An 18,111-nucleotide genomic window follows, 5' to 3' on the forward strand; every position below is an offset into this window, starting at 1 on the left:
TATCTAATTTTGCACATGGTAAAGTATATGTTTCAAAGTTACTCTCTCAATTCGTTCCACCCCCTCCACCCCCACTGTGTCCACAAGTCTGTTCTCTATGTCTGCATCTCCATTGCTGCCCTGCAGACAGGCTCATCAGCACCATCCTTCTAGATTCCATATATATGCATTAATATATGATATTTGTCTTTCTCTTTCTGACTTACTTCACTCTGTATAATAGGCTCTAGGCTCATCCACCTCATTAGAACAGACTCAAATGCATTCCTTTTTATAGCTGAGTAATATTCCCTTGTGCATATATACCACAACTTCTTTATCTATTCATCTCTTGATAGACATCTAAGTTGCTTCCATGTCCTAGCTATTGTAAACAGTGGAACAATGAACATTGGGTACATGCGTCTTTCTCAATTATGGCTTCCTCAGGGTATATGCCCAGTAATGGGATTGTTGGGTTGTTCTTTTTTTTTGATGTTGAGTTGTATGAGCTATTTACATTAGGTTGGCCAAAAGGTTCATTTGGGTTTTCCATAAGATGCTATGGAAAAACTCAAATGAACCTTTTGACCAACTCAATATATTTTGGATATTAACCCCTTATTGGTTATATGATTTGCAAATGTTTTCCCCTATTCTGTAGGTTGCCTTCTTGATTTGCTGTGCAAAAGCTTTTAAGTTTAATTAGGTCCCGTTTGTTTATTTTTACTTTTATTTCCTTTACTTTAGGAGACATCCAAAAAAATATTGCTATGATTTATGTCAAAGAGTGTTCTGCCTACGTTTTCCTCTAGGAGTCTTATGGTTTTTCCTCTTACATTTAGGTCTTTAATCCATTTTGAGTTTATTTTTGTCTATAGTGTTAGAGAATATTCTGATTTCATTCTTTTATAGGTAGCTGTCCAGTTTCTTAGCACCACTTATTGAAGAGACTGTCTTTTCTCCATTGTATATATTATTGTCTCCTTTGTTGTAGATTCATTGATCATAGGTGCATGAGCTTATTTCTGGGCTCTGAATTCTGTTCCATTGATCTATGTGTCTTTTTTTGTGTCAGTACCATACTGTATGGTATTGCTTATAGGTAGAATCTAAAAAATAGACAAACTAGTGAATATAATAAAAGAAACAGACCCACAGATACAGAGAACCAACTAATGGTTACCAGTGGGGAGAAAGAAAGGGGGAGGGGCAATATAGGCTTAGGGGATCAAGAGGAACAAACTATTATGGATAAGATAAGCAACAAGGATATATCGTACAACACAGGGAATAGAGTCCGTATTCTATAATAACTTTCATTTTTAAAATATTTTTAAAAATTGTGAATCATGATATTATATAATTATAATTTATAATTCTTATTCTTATAATTTTATTTATTTATTTTTGCTGTGTCTTCATTGCTGGGTAGGCTTTTTGTCTAGCTGTGGTAAGCAGGGGTTACTCTCTAGTTACAGTGCCCAGGCTTCTCATTGCAATGGCTTCTCTTGTTTCAGAGCATGGGCTCCAGGGTGTGCCAACTTCAACAGTTGTGGCACACGGGCTGAGTAGTTGAGGCTCCCAGGCTCTAGAGCACAGGCTCAATAGTTATGGTACTCAGGCTTCGTTGTTCCATGGTATGTGGGATCTTCCCAGATTGGGGATCGAACCCATGTCTCCTGCATTGGCAGGCAGATTCTTCACCACAGAGCCACCAAGGAAGCCCACTTTGACAACAGAGACTGCACATTTTCCTAGTACAACAGCTGGAGCTGTGATTGTCTGGGGAACCTGCCTAAGGATCAAGGCCTAGTCAATTCATTACTTGGGAACCCAATACATATAGGTAAATTTTGAGAGGGACTGAATCTTACCATAAAGAGAACTATATGTAAAAATATGGATAAGTAAATGTTTTTCCTGCTTAAAGCATCAGCAAATCCATGGCAGAGTTGGCACAAGCTTAACTGTCCAGCCACTGCAATCTATTTTCCTAAAAGATATCTGCTGCCAAGGGAAGTGGATTATACATTTGATGGACAAATGGTATTGTCCAGCATGAGAAGGTCTTTTGCAGATTCCTGGTCAATATGGTATAAAAACACATGCTTCTCATTTTCCCTATGTTAACCCACTCCAGTCACACACAAACTCACACATCAAATGCTGAATCACAAACACTAAGGCAACTGAGTTTGTGATTATATTTTGTTGTTGCTTTTGTTTTCATTGTGATTTTTTTTTTTCTTCAGGAGAACTCCTGTGGATATTTATGTTTTTTTTCTTTTTTTGCTCCTTAAACTGTTAGCAAGATCTCTAGAATTACCATAATAAGAATGAATTAATATATCATATTAATAATCATATTAATATATCATAACTCTAACTAAATTCTTGAAAATCTACACATGAATAACCATCTAATGTGAGCACTGATAGGCCAGAAAAGCATTAGAGTACATAATTATCAAATATCTTAAGTATGAATGCACTACATTGGGGGGAAACCTCAATTTGCACAACACAAAAATGAGATTCAGACATTCCCTAAATTGATCTATAGAGTCAATGCAATCCCTACTAAAATTCTAGCTAGTTTTTGTATGCAGAAAATGACAAGCTAATCTTAAAATTAATATGGAAATGCCAGTGTCCCAAGATAGCCAAAACAATCTTGAAAAAGAACAAAGTGGGAAAACTCACAGTTTCTGATTTCAAAATTGAGTACACAGTTACAATAATCAAGACAGTATGATACAAGTATAATGACAGACTTACAGATAGATCAGTGGAATGGAATTGTCCAGAAATAAACCCTTACATCTATGGTCAACTCATTTTAAACCAAGGTACCAAGACATTTTAGCGGGGAAATAATGTTTTTTTCAATAAATGGTGCTAGGAACACCTGTGTATAGGCACATGGTTAAAAGGATGAAATTGAACCCATAGCTCACATCGTATACAAAAATCAACTAAAAAAATCTATCAAAGACCAAAATGTAAGACCTAGAACTATAAAACTCAGATGAAAATATAAGTGGAGTTCTTTGTGATCTAGGATTAGGTGGGGCTTCCCGGGTGGTTCAGACGGTAAAGAATCTGCCTACAATGCAGGAGACCTGGATTCAATCTCTGGGTTGGGAAGATCCCCTGGCAACCGACTCCAGTATTCTTCCCTGAAGAATCCCATAGACAGAGGAGCCTGGGGTCGCAAAGAGTCAGACACAACTGAGCAAGTAACACAGCACAATGATTAGGTAATACTATATATGACACCCAAAGCACAAAAAACAAGAGAAAAAAACAAGCCAACAGGTACACACAAGAAAAGATGTTTAACATCACTAGGCACAAGGAAAATGTAAATCAAAACCACAGTGAGATATAACCTCACACTTTGTAAGAATAGCTATTATCAAAAAGAGAAGAAATAACAAATGTTGGAGAGGATGAGGAGAAAAAGGAACCCTTGTGTTAATGTAAACTGGTGCAGTCACTATGGAAAACAGGATGGATGTTCCTCAAAAAATTAAAAATGAAGATTTCCCTGGTGGTACAGTGGATAGGAATCCATGTGCCAATGTAGGGTATATAGGTTTGATCCCTGGTAGAGGAAGATTCCACATGCTGAGGAGCAACTAAGCCCGTACACCACAACTACGGAGTAACCCCCACTCTCTACAAACAGAGAAAGCCCTCTCGCAGCAATGAAGATCCAGTGCAACCAAAAATTTTTAAAAATTAATTAAAAATGAAATTGCCATATGATCCAGCAATTCTGGATTTTTTATTTCTGGATAAATTCTGGATATTTATCCAAAGAAAATGAAAACAACAACTCAAAAAGATATATGCACCCTCATGTTCATTGCAACATTATTTACAAATAGCCAAGACAGAAAAACCTAAGTGTCCATCAATGGATAAACAGATAAAGAAGCTATGGTATATATGTACAATGGAATATTATTCAGCCATAGAAAAGAAGGAAATCTTGCCATTTGAGACAACATAGATGGATTTGAGGGTATTATGCTAAGTGAAGTAAGTTAGACAGAGAAAGACAAATATCATATAATGATTCCACTTATATGTGGAATCTTAAAAAAAAAAAACCAAAGCGAACAGACTGATGGTTGCCAGAGGTGGGAGATGGAATGTGGGTGGGAGACATGGGTGAAGGAAGTAAAAAGGTACAAATTGTAAGTTATGAAATAAATAAGTCATGGGGGTGTAATGTACAGCAGAGTGACTATAGTTAAAAACATTTTACTGCACACTTGAAAGTTGCTAACAGAGCAAATCAAAGTGTGGTGATAGACGTTAATTAGGCTTATTTAGGTAATCATTTCCAAATATACAACTACTGAATCATTATATCATATACCTGAAACTAATATGTCGATTATATCTCAATTTTAAAAGAGAATTGAAAACAGAAACTCAAAAAAAAGAGAGAAATAGGTAAATTTGACTCCTAAGTTAAAAAGGCTTGTGCTTCAAATGAAACCATCAATTAAATGAAAGATAATTCACAGAACAGGAGAAAATATTTGCAAATTAATATTTTATAAGGATCCTTGAATCCAGACTACATAAAGAACTCTTACAACTAAATAGTAAAAAGAGAAATAGCCCAATTTAAAAATGGGCCGAGAATCTGCACATTTATCCAAAAAAGATACAGCATACAAGTGGCCAATAAACACATGAAAATGTCCTCAGTTTCACTAGCCATTCGGGAAATGCAAATCAAAACCACAATGTGAAACCACTTCACACCCACTAGAATGGCTGGAATCAAACAAGTCCTCAGAAGATGTGGAGAAAATGGAACCCTCCTACAATGATGATACGAATGAAATGTTACAGCTGCTTTGGAAGTCAGGGAGTTCCTCAATGATAAAACTCAACAGTGACTCTATGACCTAGCAAATCCACTCCTCCATATATACTCAAGAGAAGTGAAAACATGTCCACACAGAAACTTGTATAAAAATATTCATAGTAACATTATTCATAACAGATAAAGATGGAAATAATTCAAATGTCCATCAACTGAAGAACCGATAATTAAAATATGCAGTCAGACAGAAGAATGAATACTGGCACATGCTACAATACGGATGAAACTTGAGAACATTATGTTAAGTGAAAGAAGCCAGACACAAAAGATCATATATTCTATTTATCTGAAATGTCCAGAATAGGCACATCTTTAAAGATAGAAAGGATATGAGTGGCTGCCAGGGGCTGGTGGGAAGGGCCGAGGGGAGGAAATGAGGGGTCATGGCTAATGGGCATGAAGGTTTCTTTTGGGGGTGATGGGAATGTTCTAAACTTGTGGTAATGAATGCACGACTGTGACTATACTAAAACCTACTGAAATGTATACTTTCAGTGGGTTAATTGTATGGCATGTGGGCTTCTCACATAGTTCAGTTGGTAAAGCATCTGCCTGCAATGAGGGAGACCTGGGTTCAATTCCTGGGTCGGTAAGTTCTCCCGGAGCAGGAAATGGCAACCCACTCAAGTATTCTTGCCTGGAGAATCCCATGGACAGAGGAGCCTGGCAGGCTACAGTTCATGGGATCACAAGAGTTGGACACGACTTAGCACTATCTTTCTTAACGCTGTTTAAAAAAAAAAAAAAACTAGAAGGGATCCTATTTTTCCCGTCTGCCTCTTGCTGACAAAACTTTTTCCACCTTCCCTTTTCAGATTAATGCAAAAATTATCTGAAAACGGAGCAGACAAATCTCCATTAAGTTGCTGGCTCATAATTTTCCAGAGATGAATACACAAATGTAAATTATAAGTGCTGTTAATAAGTCTGGTTTCCCAGTATCTGCGGGGTGAACCAGACAACTTAACTTCTTCCTGGCAAAGGCAGCAATATCACTGGTAAATATTTGAAAGTCAGAAAGGAGATAATTACTTTTCGAAGTACATTTCAGCATATTAAAATGTCACTATATTTGCTAATTCAACTATTTTATAAAGCCCCAAACTTTATTGTAAGTATAAACTGTTCCTTCTTTCTAATATGCCATGAGCTTTTTATTTTTTCATTAACACGTGCATGTACATGTGCTTAGTCGCTCAATCGTGTTCGACTCCTTTCAGCCCGATAGACTGTAGCCTGCCAGGCTCCTCTGTCCATGGGATTCTCCAGGCAAGAATACTGGAGTGAGTTGCCATGCCCTACTCCACGGGATCTTCCCAAACCAGGGATTGAACCCAGGTCTCCTGCATTGCACGTGGATACTTTACCATCTGAGCTAACAGGGAAGCCCTTCCATTAACATATGATTGTTTTTTAAAAAATTATACCATGAATTGAAAATGATAGGAAGTAACTGATAAAGGTCTTCTCAATTGGAAAGCAATAGTGGCTCCTTGGTATTTCTGCTGAAGAAAGAATAATATGGGAAGGAATTCATCTGCCTCAGGAATTTAAGTCACGAATGACTAAACTGAAGATTTCTTATGCCCATAAATATTAAGGCGATGGCACCCCACTCCAGTACTCTTGCCTGGAAAATCCCATGGACAGAGGAGCCTGGTAGGCTGCAGCCCATGGGGTCGCTAAGAGTCAGACACGACTGAGCGACTTCACTTTCACTTTTCACTTTCATGCATTGGAGAAGGAAATGGCAACCCAATCCAGTGTTCTTGCCTGGAGAATCCCAGGGACAGGGGAGCCTGGTGGGCTGCCGTCTATGGGGTCGCACAGAGTCAGACACGACCGAAGTGAGTTAGTAGCAGCAGCAGCAGCACTGAAATTGTAGTTTCTCTTTGGAGAGCTCTCCTAGACCTCTTCTTTGTTGTTGTCAAGTCACTAAGTCATGTCTGACTCTTAGAACTGTAAGAGTTGCGATCCCATGGACTGTAGCATGCCAGGCTCCTCTGTCCTCCACTGTCTACCAAAGTTTGCTCAAATTCATGTCCATTGAGTTGGTAATACTATCTAACCATCTCATCCTCTGTCGCCCCCTTCTCCTTTTGCCTTCAGACTTCTTTACCTCCAGGAATAGATTATTCTGGTTCCAGATTCTGAGCAAAGGAACGTGAGTCAAAGTGACCTGTGAGCAAATCAGACAGTGCAAACATTTGAACAACAAACCACAGAAATGATTTGACTCTTTGGAGCATGGCTTCCACTTGTGCTCTATTAAATAAGATCTGGGGAAAAGGTTATCCCCAAGTCTTTATTGAGGGAAACAAACAACTGTCCCTTCTCACTGATCTCTAGACTCATTCATCCAGGCTTTAAATACCACCTACGAGGCTGATGACTCCCAAGTTGATATCCCCAAGCCAGATCCCTTCCCTGAAGACCAGATTTCTATATCCATTTGCCAACTCAACAACTCTGCACGGACACTGAATAGACACCTCAAAATTATTAGGTCCTAAACCAAACTCTTTTTTGGGCTGTGCCACATGGCTCATGGGATTGAACCTGGACCTATAGCAGTGAAAGCATTGAGTCCTAACCACTGGACCACCAGGGAATTCCCCCTCAAAGCAAACTTCTAATCCTCATGATTTCGCCACACCCTGCTCCACCTGCAGGCATCTCCATCGATGACAATTCCTTCCATCCGCTTGCTCAGGCCCAAATTTTCAGTCATCCTTGATGCAGCCTTGCTCTCAGGGCCCACATCCAAACCATGAGCAAATAATTTTGGGTCTACTTTCAAAATATACCCAGACGCTCACCACTTCCATCATTACCTCTCTGGTTCAACCCACCATCATCAATCTTTGCAGCCTCCAAATTGGTGAACTTGTTCTGGATGTGAGGTAAGTTTGTCTCTCCTTTGCTCAGAACCTGCCTATGGCTCCTCATGTGACTCAGAGTAAAAGCCAAGGTCCTTACCATGCCCTTTATGATTCAGACCTGTTACTTCTCTGGCTTCATCTCTGTCTGTCTCTGTCTCTGTCTCTCTCTCTCACACACACGCACACACGTAACTTCTGCCACACTGGTTCTCTTCCCATTCCTTGAATTTGTCAGTATTTTTCCATCTCAAGGCTTTTATACTTATTGTCCCTTCTGCCTAGAACACTCCCTCAGACCCCTCTGGTGACATCCTACCCTCTCTTAGGTCTTTGTTCACTGTCACCTTGCCAGTGCTGAAATGAACAAGAAGCCAGTCAAAGCCTTACATTCGCCATACATACACAGTGAGGGGTGGGCTTTGGGTGAAAAAGAAATGAGAGGACGGCCTCTTGCTGGGTTCGGAATAAGACCTGGATCAGAAAGGAGGTATCTCTCTTAGGGGGCCGACCTCTGCTTCTGTGCTGGAGCAGGTGAGGAGCAGGTTTTTTATTGAGCCTTCAGAGAGTGCTTGGTTGAGAAGATACCATAGAGGGACTTTTGCTTTCAATCCTTGGGAGCAACTCCTAAGACTGAAATGCCTCCTAGTGCCAAGCATTTGCAGGCATGCCCAAGAAATGCAATGAATAAAATGAATCTCAATTTTCTGATGGATTTTTAATATGTTTATCTGTTTCCTTTATAAGAAAGTAAACTTACAATTTCACAAATTGTAATAGTTCAAATTGTAAGAGAACACAGGTTTCAGTCATAACTGATTTAACAGCCTCAACCCTCCAGGACACAACTAAGAACTAGGGAAAAAACAAACAGCTTTTAGGAACAGAAATAGACACACAGATATAGATACTAGGTAAACTAGTGGTTACCAGGGGGAGTGGGAAGGAAGGAGGAGCAAGATGGGGAAGGGGATTGAGAGGTGCAAAGTACTAGGTATAAAAGAAGTACAGTACGGGGAACACAACCAATATTTTGTAATAACTTTATTTGCAGAATAATTTATAAAAATACTGAATCACTATGTTGTACTATCAAAACTAACATAATATTGGATAAGTCAAGTATACTTCAATCTTAAAAAAAAAAGCTTTTATGCAACCCGAAGAGATCATACTAAAGTTCATATACATTACTATTAATAGAAGCAGAATCCCCACAACCGTACTCATAGTCTATTTACTCATATTTTGCAAACAACACTAACAGGTGTGGTTCTCTCGTTTTCTAGCTCATAACACACCAGAATGGGCAATGAAGGAGGGAGATTAGAGGATCAGGCAGTAACTGCTGGCTGGTAGAAACAGTTAAAATAACAGCAGCAAGAAATGGCAGCTATGAGGGGTGGGAGGAAGGCACAAGAGGGAGGGGATATAGGTATACATATAGCTGATTCACTTTGTTGTAGCGCAGAAACTAACACAACATTGTAAGGCAACTACGCCTCAAAAAAAAAAAAAAGAAGGAAAAAGAAACGGCAGCTAACAGAGAGGGGATATATGGAAAGATTAGAAAACCAGGCATTGCAAATTAAGAGGCAGAACAATCTGTGCCCAATTTAATATGAGGACAAACAGACCCATCACGGTTTAGGAGCCCTTGAGGCAACACTATATAGAACAAATTAAAATAACTAATGCTATTATAAGGATAATCTTGAAACATCAGGAAAAGATGCAATTATTTCCAGGTTCAGGAGTCAGGAAGGTAAATAATCTTTTTGAAAAGCTTTCCATCTAAAATGGTTAGATTGGAAAGAGGGAAAAAAATCAAGCTCTAAAAGTGCTGAAACTTCAGTTACCCAGAAAATCATTTATGTGGAATCACTGAGAAATTAGTGTTACCCAGTAAGTGACCCTGGAGAAGGCAATGGCTCCCCACTCCAGTACTCTTGCCTGGAAAATCCCATGGGCGGAGGAGCCTGGAAGGCTGCAGTCCATGGGGTCACTAAGAGTCGGATACGACTGAGTGACTTCACTTTCACTTTTCACTTTCATGCATTGGAGAAGGAAATGGCAACCCACTCCAGTGTTCTTGCCTGAAGAATCCCGGGGACAGGGGAGCCTGGTGGGCTGCCGCCTATGGGGTCGCACAGAGTCGGACACGACTGAATTGACTTAGCAGTAGCAGTAGCAGTAAGTAACCCATTATCATTTGGAATCCATTTTATACCATATTGCAACGTATATTAAATAATTAACTTTTGTTGTGATTTACAGATCTTTTTTGTTGTTGTGATTTACACAGCTAAACTCTGACAAAATCAAATTTGCAGTGAACAAGTTTTCACAACTACTTCTCTGTTACAGAGACAGTTTGCCTTCTTTTGGACTACAAGGAACGAAAAACATTTCTTTCTTTTTTTTTCTTTTTTTCTCCGTCATCGGGTAAGGAAAGTGTGAGGGGGGAAGACACCTCTATTCAAGGGCAAGTTCAAAAGGTAATTTTATACTAAGTATGGGCTCCATCTAGGCTAGATTTTCTGAGTGATGAAGATAACCCAAAGAAGTCATTTAAGGAAAGAACTTGCATGCCAGGAATTGTTTGATGGGTGCCACGGATGACTATAAGAAATAATTTCACTTCTTCCCAGCTCTAGACCTATGGGTTCACTCTCCCTGAATGAAGAAACCACATATCCAAAACTGAACCCCAAATTTCCTCTCCCTCCTCCATTCCTGGTCTTTTATCTCTCCCTGCCTCATCACTTTAATGAGAAACCTGCAACGACCTAATCTCCTGCACTGTTCCTCAAACCTCACAACTAGCCACCAAGTCAAATCAATTCTACTCTTTCAATTCCCAAAAAGGAGTATGTCAAGGCTGTATATTGTCACCCTGCTTATTTAACTTATATGCAGAGTACATCATGAGAAATGCTGGGCTGGGAGAAGCACAAGCTGGAATCAAGATTGCTGGGAGAAATATCAATAACCTCAGATATGCAGATGACACCACCCTTCTGGCAGAAAGTGAAGAGGAACTCAAAAGCCTCTTGATGAAAGTGAAAGAGGAGAGTGAAAAAGTTGGCTTAAAGCTCAACATTCAGAAAACGAAGATCATGGCATCTGGTCCCATCACTTCATGGGAAATAGATGGGTAAACAGTGGCAGACTTTATTTTTGGGGGCTCCAAAATCACTGCAGATGGTGACTGCAGCCATGAAATTAAAAGATGCTTGCTCCTTGGAAGAAAAGTTATGACCAACCTAGAGAGCATATTAAAAAGTAGAGACATTACTTTGCCATCAAAGGTCCTTCTAGTCAAGGCTATGGTTTTTCCTGTGGTCATGTATGGATGTGAGAGTTGGACTGTGAAGAAAGCTGAGCGCCGAAGAATTGATACTTTTGAACTGTGGTGTTGGAGAAGACTCTTGAGAGTCCCTTGGACTGCAAGGAGATCCAACCAGTCCATTCTAAAGGAGATCAGCCCTGGGTGTTCTTTGGAAGGAATGATGTTAAAGCTGAAACTCCAGTACTTTGGCCACCTCATGCAAAGAGTTGACTCATTGGAAAAGACTCTGATGCTGGGAGGGATTGGGGGCAGGAGGAGAAGGGGACGACAGAGGATAAGATGGCTGGATGGCATCACCAACTCGATGGACATGAGTTTGAGTGAACTCCGGGAGTTGGTGATGGACAGGGAGGCCTGGTCTGCTGCGATTCATGGGGTCGCAAAGAGTCAGACACGACTGAGCGACTGACTAAACTGAACTGAGCTTCTCTCCTTCTCCCCATTCCCTGAACTGACTCAGTCCATGCCTTCGTCCACTCTCGCCCAGCTTGTTCCAACTGCCCTCTAACTGGCAGCCCTATTTTTGTACTTCCTCCTCTGCTCCATATGCCACACACTGGGTCCTCCCTACAACCTCCAGAGTCATATTTGCAAAAGTAAGAAGCTCTACCACACACTAATACAGCCCACTACTGTGCGCCCTGTGCGCCCGTACAACCCTATGCAGCAGCCTTGCTCTATTCCTCTATTCACAATGCTCTGACGGCTCCCCACTGCCCTACAAAGTAAAGCCCTTTAACATGCCTGATCCAGCCTCTGCCTACTCCTCCAAATTGATCTCCTGTGTTTCCCACACTTTCCACTCCCATCATTACAAAAAAGACTCCCCCAACCTACGATGCTGTCCCCTTTCTACTCTTTTGGCCACATCTTATTTCCTCCTTTGCCTACATCTTATTTCCTCCTTTGCCTAGATGACCTCTCCCTACCTTTCCCCACCACATTCCGTGCTCAGTCTCCGATCCACCTGGACATTTGGCTGCATCCTTAAAGTTGCAGATCCTTCTTCACTCTCTCCCTGAAGTCTTCCCTTAACTTCCTCTGTCGAGTCAGCAGAGCCTTTTCTGGCTACCCCACAACGGATCCTGCACAAACAGGTGTAATTTGTTTATTACACCTTGGCACATCCTGGTAGCGAGCAGGCTCTAAATGATCATCCTTGAAATGATCTCTTGGAAAGTTCTGTCCTGCGATGAAAAGCCTTGTAAATATATGTTTTAAATGGATGAATAATTTTTAAATAGATGAAATCCTTTCCACACATAAAACTATCATCCTAGGGTGTATGTCTTAACAGCCAAGCTAGCTACAGACCACTCCCAGGATGTTCTGTTGGTCCAGCCAGCTACTAAAAATGCTGAAAGGCAAAACAGCACCGTTTGCCCGTGTAAAAACACAGCACAGCAACCGGTGTCATTCAGGTGCTGTGACTTATAATGCTGAGGCGACAGAAGCCTGCCAACATGCTAGAGCCTACAGAGGTAAGGAGGATGAAACACCGCACCCAACTATAGAAACAGAGAAATCACTGGAGTAGAAATGTCAACTTCGAGTTCATAGCACAGCTAATTTGATGTTTGTTAAGAAAGCATACATTTCTTCTATGGAGATTTTTTTTCACTCTCAGGAAGATGCAAGAGGCAAACACAAGACACAAAGGACTCCCCACACTTTCCTGAGCTGCCCAGGTTCCAGTGAGGGTCTGGTGTAAGCATTTCAAGCCATTTCAGACGCTCAACACCTGAAGAAGGAGCACGTGCCCCATTACCACACTCCCCTTACTGCTTGATCACACCTGGAAACCCATAGTACGTATGTATGCTAAGTTGCTTCAATCACGCCGGACTCTGTGCGACCCCCAAGGGCTGCAGCCCGCCAGGTTCCTCTGTCCATAGGGATTCTCCGGGCAAGAATACTGAAGTGGGTTGCCATGCCCTCCTCCAAGGGATCTTCCAGACCCAGGGATGGAACCTGCGTTTCTCACACCTCTTGCAATGACAGGCAGGTTCGTTACCACTAGTGCCACCTGGAAAGACTCGGAAACCAATAGTGCCCACCCCCAAAAATCAAACGTGGAGGGCTTCTGAAAGAGAATAAGCTGCTGCCTTGGCTTACTGCAGTCTAACTACAGGGGTTGGCCTAGAAGAAGGAGGCAGAGTATTCTGAACATGTGTGGCGGCTATCTGATTTTTCAGAAAATTGTCTCCAAGTCTATTTCTGGGGATGCCAAAACTTCCTGGGCCAGGCTGAGCACCTGCTAAGGCAAAAGCACCACGGGCTGCCGAGGAAGACACATCCGTGAATTGCAGTACCTCAAAAACTTGCCTGAAAAGCCCTGGCTGAACGTAAGATAGCAGAGCTGCACCCTCCCCATCGCAGGGCCCCTCTGGCGGGGTAAACGCGTGTGCATCGGTGTGTGCACCACGGCCGCCAAGTGACCGCGTCCACGGTCCCCCAATCGCCGCTCTCATCCCTCACCCACACCGCGGAAGTGGCAGACGAAAACTTCTGCCTTTATAGTGAGGACCCCGGGGAGACAGGAAACTCGTGGACCCATCTGTAAGGACGCACTAGTCCGAGTGAGAAAGCCAAGGCACCGGCGGCACGCTTTCTCTACAACGCCCCCTCCCAGCGCGGTGCCAAAGGTCTCCGAATCCGAGGTTTTTTTTTTTTTTTTTTTTTGGATTTGCTTTCCCCAAACGTGAGATCCAACCCCCAGCCCCGCTTTTCCAGCATTCATACAAAGGAAATGCACTTTCGGGAGGCGGGGGCGGGGAGCATCTGGTCGGCGGGATGCGGAGTTGGAAGATACCGCGCAGCCCCACCTCCCCCGGCGGGCTGGTTCAGGTCCCTTCTCCGCTCCTCGCCCGCCCCGAGACGTCCTCGCACCACCCGGACCTTCTCACGGTCCCGCGGCAGCGCAGCCCCGGGCCGGAGGAAAACGGCGGGCCAGCCAAGGGCGCGGGCGGCAGGGGAGGGCGAGCGATCGGGCGCCAGTGGAGGAAGGACAAAGTGCGCCCGGCAGCCCGGCGGCCGGGGCTGGAGCGCGCGAGGAGAGGGGCGCGCGAGCCGGGCGGGGGGCGGCGGGCGCTAGGGGGGAACTTACTTGCGACGGAAGCTGCTTGCAGCAGGCTGAAGTAGCTCTTGCTGTACTTATCTGAAATCCGCACGCGCCGCAGAGCCATGGACATGTCCACCTGCAGAGGGATGTCCTGGGTAGCATGCACTAACACGCCGCCGTCCCGGTTCCGGGGCAGTTCCCAGGTACTGCCACTCGGCGCCAGGGTCCGGGGCTCCGGTATCCCCAGCGCGTGCCCGGGGGCCGTGCCCAGGTGGTACCGGGAGCCCGCCGCTGCCGCCATCCTCAGCGGGGAGCTCGACTGGGACAGCTGGCCCGGCCCGCCACCGCCGCCGCCGACCTCCACCGTGCGTCCGGCCCCGCTGGTCCGGGCTCCGGCGGGGGCGTTCAGCTGCCCGCCGGCTCGTTGCCGACGCCACCACAGCCCGACGACCCCGAGCCCTCTCGTGGGGACGTGGGCGCCAGAGGCTGAGAGCGCGGCGCGCCCGGAGGCCGGGAACTTGCTCGGACTTTGGGGCTCCAGCGGGGCGCTTCTGGCCGTGGCCGCAGAGGGCGACTCCTCCCGGGAACGCACACACGCCCCCTTTTAGCTTCCCGAAGGATGGGGGGCGGGGATGTGGAGGAGGGACTCCGGTAGCCCAAAGGGAGAACCCCTGCAGAGACGCCCATTGTCGGGGGAGGGGAGGCGGCCGGGGCGAGCACAAGTGGTGGGAGGAGACGGCCCGGCCTTGCACTCCCAGGGTAACTCTTGAAACTCTAGCATCCCATCCGGCTAGCCCTGGCCAAGACAGATTCGCCACGCGCGGGAGTGGCTCAATGAGAAAGCTTGCTCGTGGCCCTGCCAAGATTGCCTACCCTTGCCGGAGCCAAGAGTGTGGTATAGCCCTGGAGGGTCTGAACGGGTCTGTGCCCTCCCCCCCACCCCCAACGCAAACACCCACACCCACACATCCCGCCCCCTTGGGGGTGCTAAGTCCTGAGTCCTGATTCTCAAACGCTGGGGTCTCAGGAAGCGCCCTGTAGAGATACCTGGGCTGCCATCCCTCTCTGGCTTTGGAATCTTGGCGTGTCCTAGAGGGCTCCGGAACCCAGAAGAAAACCGGAAGGCAAGAGGAGGCGACCCCTTAAAGAAGCAAGAAGTGGGAAGGAAAGGAGTCGACCTCTTCCTTGTCCCAAAGCCCCCGGAGATGGGGTCGATGAACTACCGGACTCCGCAGAGCCGTGGTGGGGGTGGGGGGTGGCGGGGTGGGCGGGGGTGGGGGCGGTTGCTGCTCAGAAAGCTGTGGCCACTGGGGGAGAGGCCTGGGGATGTCAGCATAAAAATTGCAAGTCTGAAACTGAGTTAGTGCCATTGGAATTCACCACGAGTTTGCTTCAGCGCTACAAGTCTTTATGGGAATTGCAACTGCCATTTCTTTCTTGTTGAATCCTTATTCTTCTCAAAATGTTCTGGCAAGAGAGTGGTCTGATATTACATAGGCCAATTATTCCTGGTCCATCTTTTAAAGGCTCTATGGGAAATCACTGATCTACACCTCTTGAGAATGCGTGCAGCCAAATACAAAAGGCAAGAGTTACGAAAGGAAGGCAAATATACACACATTCACACACACACACACACACACACACACACACACACACACACACACACACACACACACACACACACACACCCTCTTCCTCTAGGCAGTTTAAGTTCTATCTAAATGTGTCAAGTTAACAGGCACAATGTTTTCCAGCCCCTCTCTTGAATGTGTGGAGACGTCCCCCCTCTACACTGTGGACAAGATGACATTAAGAATTACACTGACACCACAGTTGTTCTTTTACAACAACTTTATTTTAATAACTAAGTTAAAGATAAATAAAAATAGCAGTTTCTAAAACTACTAAAATGACTATATAGGAGGATATTTTTTATAATCATAGGGTGGAGAAGGCTTTACTTAGCATAACAAAAAAAGTATGAGATTGATCCACATATGGAAAGATGCCTTGCTGTACTGTCAAGTGAAGAAAGATGCAAAAAGATATTTATAGTTTGATGCCACTTCTTAAACACTATACCTATGTTTATGCTTAGAAAGTGGTTAGGAAGGATACAAATTGCTAACAGCAGTTATCTCCGGAGGGTAAAATTAGGAATCAACTAATTACGGGGAGCTATCACTTTTTGCTTCATAGGTAATTATATTAAATTTTCACAATGGGCAATTTTTTTTTGTAACACATTTTCTAAATAAAGAAGGAAACAAAAAAATAAATTTAGGTTCTGAAGGGTATTAGAAAATTAACAATGAAAAAGAACTTTCTAATTATAAAAGGAATAGATGCCCTGATTTCACATTATGCTACAAAGCAATAGTAATCAAAACACTATGGTACTAATGCAAAAACAGACACATAGATCAATGGAACAGAATAGAGCCCAGAAGTGAATCCATACTTATATAGGCAATTAATCTATGACACAGGAGGCAAAAATATACAATGGAGAAAAGAGCCTCTTCAGTAAATGGTGGGCTTCCCTTGTGGCTCATCTGGGAAACAATCTGCCTACAATGCAGGAGACCTGGGTTCGATCCCTGGGTTAGGAAGATCCCCTGGAGAAGGAAAAGGCTACCTGCACCAGTAGTCTAGCCTGGAGAATCCCATGGACTGTATAGTCCATGGACTTGCAAAGAGTCGGACATGACTGAGCAACTTTCACTTCACTTCACTTCAGTAAATGGTGCTGGGAAACCTGGACCACTTTCTCACACCATATACAAAAATAAACTCAAAATGGACTAAAGACTTAAATGTAAGACCTGACCTCCTACAAGAAAACATAGGTAGTACACTGCTATATGTTGCATAAAAAGTTGTTAAAAGAGTAAATTCTAACAGTTCTCATCACAAGGAAAAATATTTTTCTCTGTTTTTAAAATTTTGTATCTATATGAGATGAATATTCACTAAACTCATTGTGGTCATCATTTCATGATGTATATAAGTCAAATCATTACACTGTATACCTTAAACTTATATAGTGCTGCATGGCAATTATATCTCAATAAAACTGGAAGAAAAAAAGGATCATCATCATTAAAAATAAAAAGATCAATAAACTGACATAAAATTTAAAACTTCTGTGTAATTAAAACTCATTAAAAAAGTCAAACCACAAATGGGAAGTCTTTAGTAAAGACATAGTTTCCAAAACAATAAGATTCAAGAGATATAGAATAGCCAAAACAATCTTGAAAAAAATACTGTTGGAGGACTCACACTTGCCAGTTTCACAACTTACTACAAAGCTTCAATAATAAAGTGGAAACAATATGATACCAACATTAGAACAGACTTATAGGTCAGTGGAATATAACTGAGAGTCCAGAAACAAACCCTTACACCTAGTGCTAAGTGCTAAGTCGCTTCAGTTGGCTCCAACTCTTTGCGACCCCTTGGGGACTGCAGCCCGAAAGGCTCCTCTGTCCGTGGGATTCTCCAGGAAAGAATACTGGAGTGGGTTGCCATTTCTTTCTCCAGGGGATCTTCCCAACCCAGAAATCTAACCCAGATCTCCCGCATTGGGGGCAGATTCTTTAGTGGCTGAGCCATGAAGGAAGCCCAAGAATACTGGAGTGGATAGCCTGTACCTTCTCCAGGGGATCTTCCTGACCCAGGAATTGAACTGGGGTCTCCTTGCAGGCAGATTCTTTACCAACTGAGCTACCAGGGAAGCCCAGACCTAGAGTCAATTTGTTTTTGACCATGATGCCAAGACAATTCAATGGAGAAAGAAAAAAAATTTTTTAACAAATGGTACTGAGACAACTGGATATCTATGAGCAGAAGAATGAATTTGGACCTGTACTTTACATCATATACAAAAAGTATTCAAAGTATATTAATGATCTAAATGTAA

At 43.4% G+C, this 18,111-nt stretch overlaps 1 protein-coding gene across 5 annotated transcripts in view; it reads right to left on the reverse strand.

The window, feature by feature from the left end:
* Positions 1 to 14,744, reverse strand: part of MCF2 (MCF.2 cell line derived transforming sequence) — a 125,404-nt gene extending 110,660 nt beyond the window's left edge. For 4 of the 5 annotated variants that reach the window (XM_070784608.1, XM_070784606.1, XM_070784605.1 and 1 more), the window contains exon 1: positions 14,229 to 14,744. In XM_070784608.1, coding sequence (XP_070640709.1) covers positions 14,229 to 14,484 — 256 coding nt within the window. In that variant the 5' untranslated portion in view covers positions 14,485 to 14,744. The remainder of the gene's footprint in view (positions 1 to 14,228) is intronic. The other variant, XM_070784609.1, reaches the window with a different exon arrangement.
* Positions 14,745 to 18,111: the final 3,367 nt, after the last annotated feature.

This window comes from Bos indicus, chromosome X (assembly GCF_029378745.1).
Source record: "Bos indicus isolate NIAB-ARS_2022 breed Sahiwal x Tharparkar chromosome X, NIAB-ARS_B.indTharparkar_mat_pri_1.0, whole genome shotgun sequence".
Taxonomy (NCBI): domain Eukaryota; kingdom Metazoa; phylum Chordata; class Mammalia; order Artiodactyla; family Bovidae; genus Bos; species Bos indicus.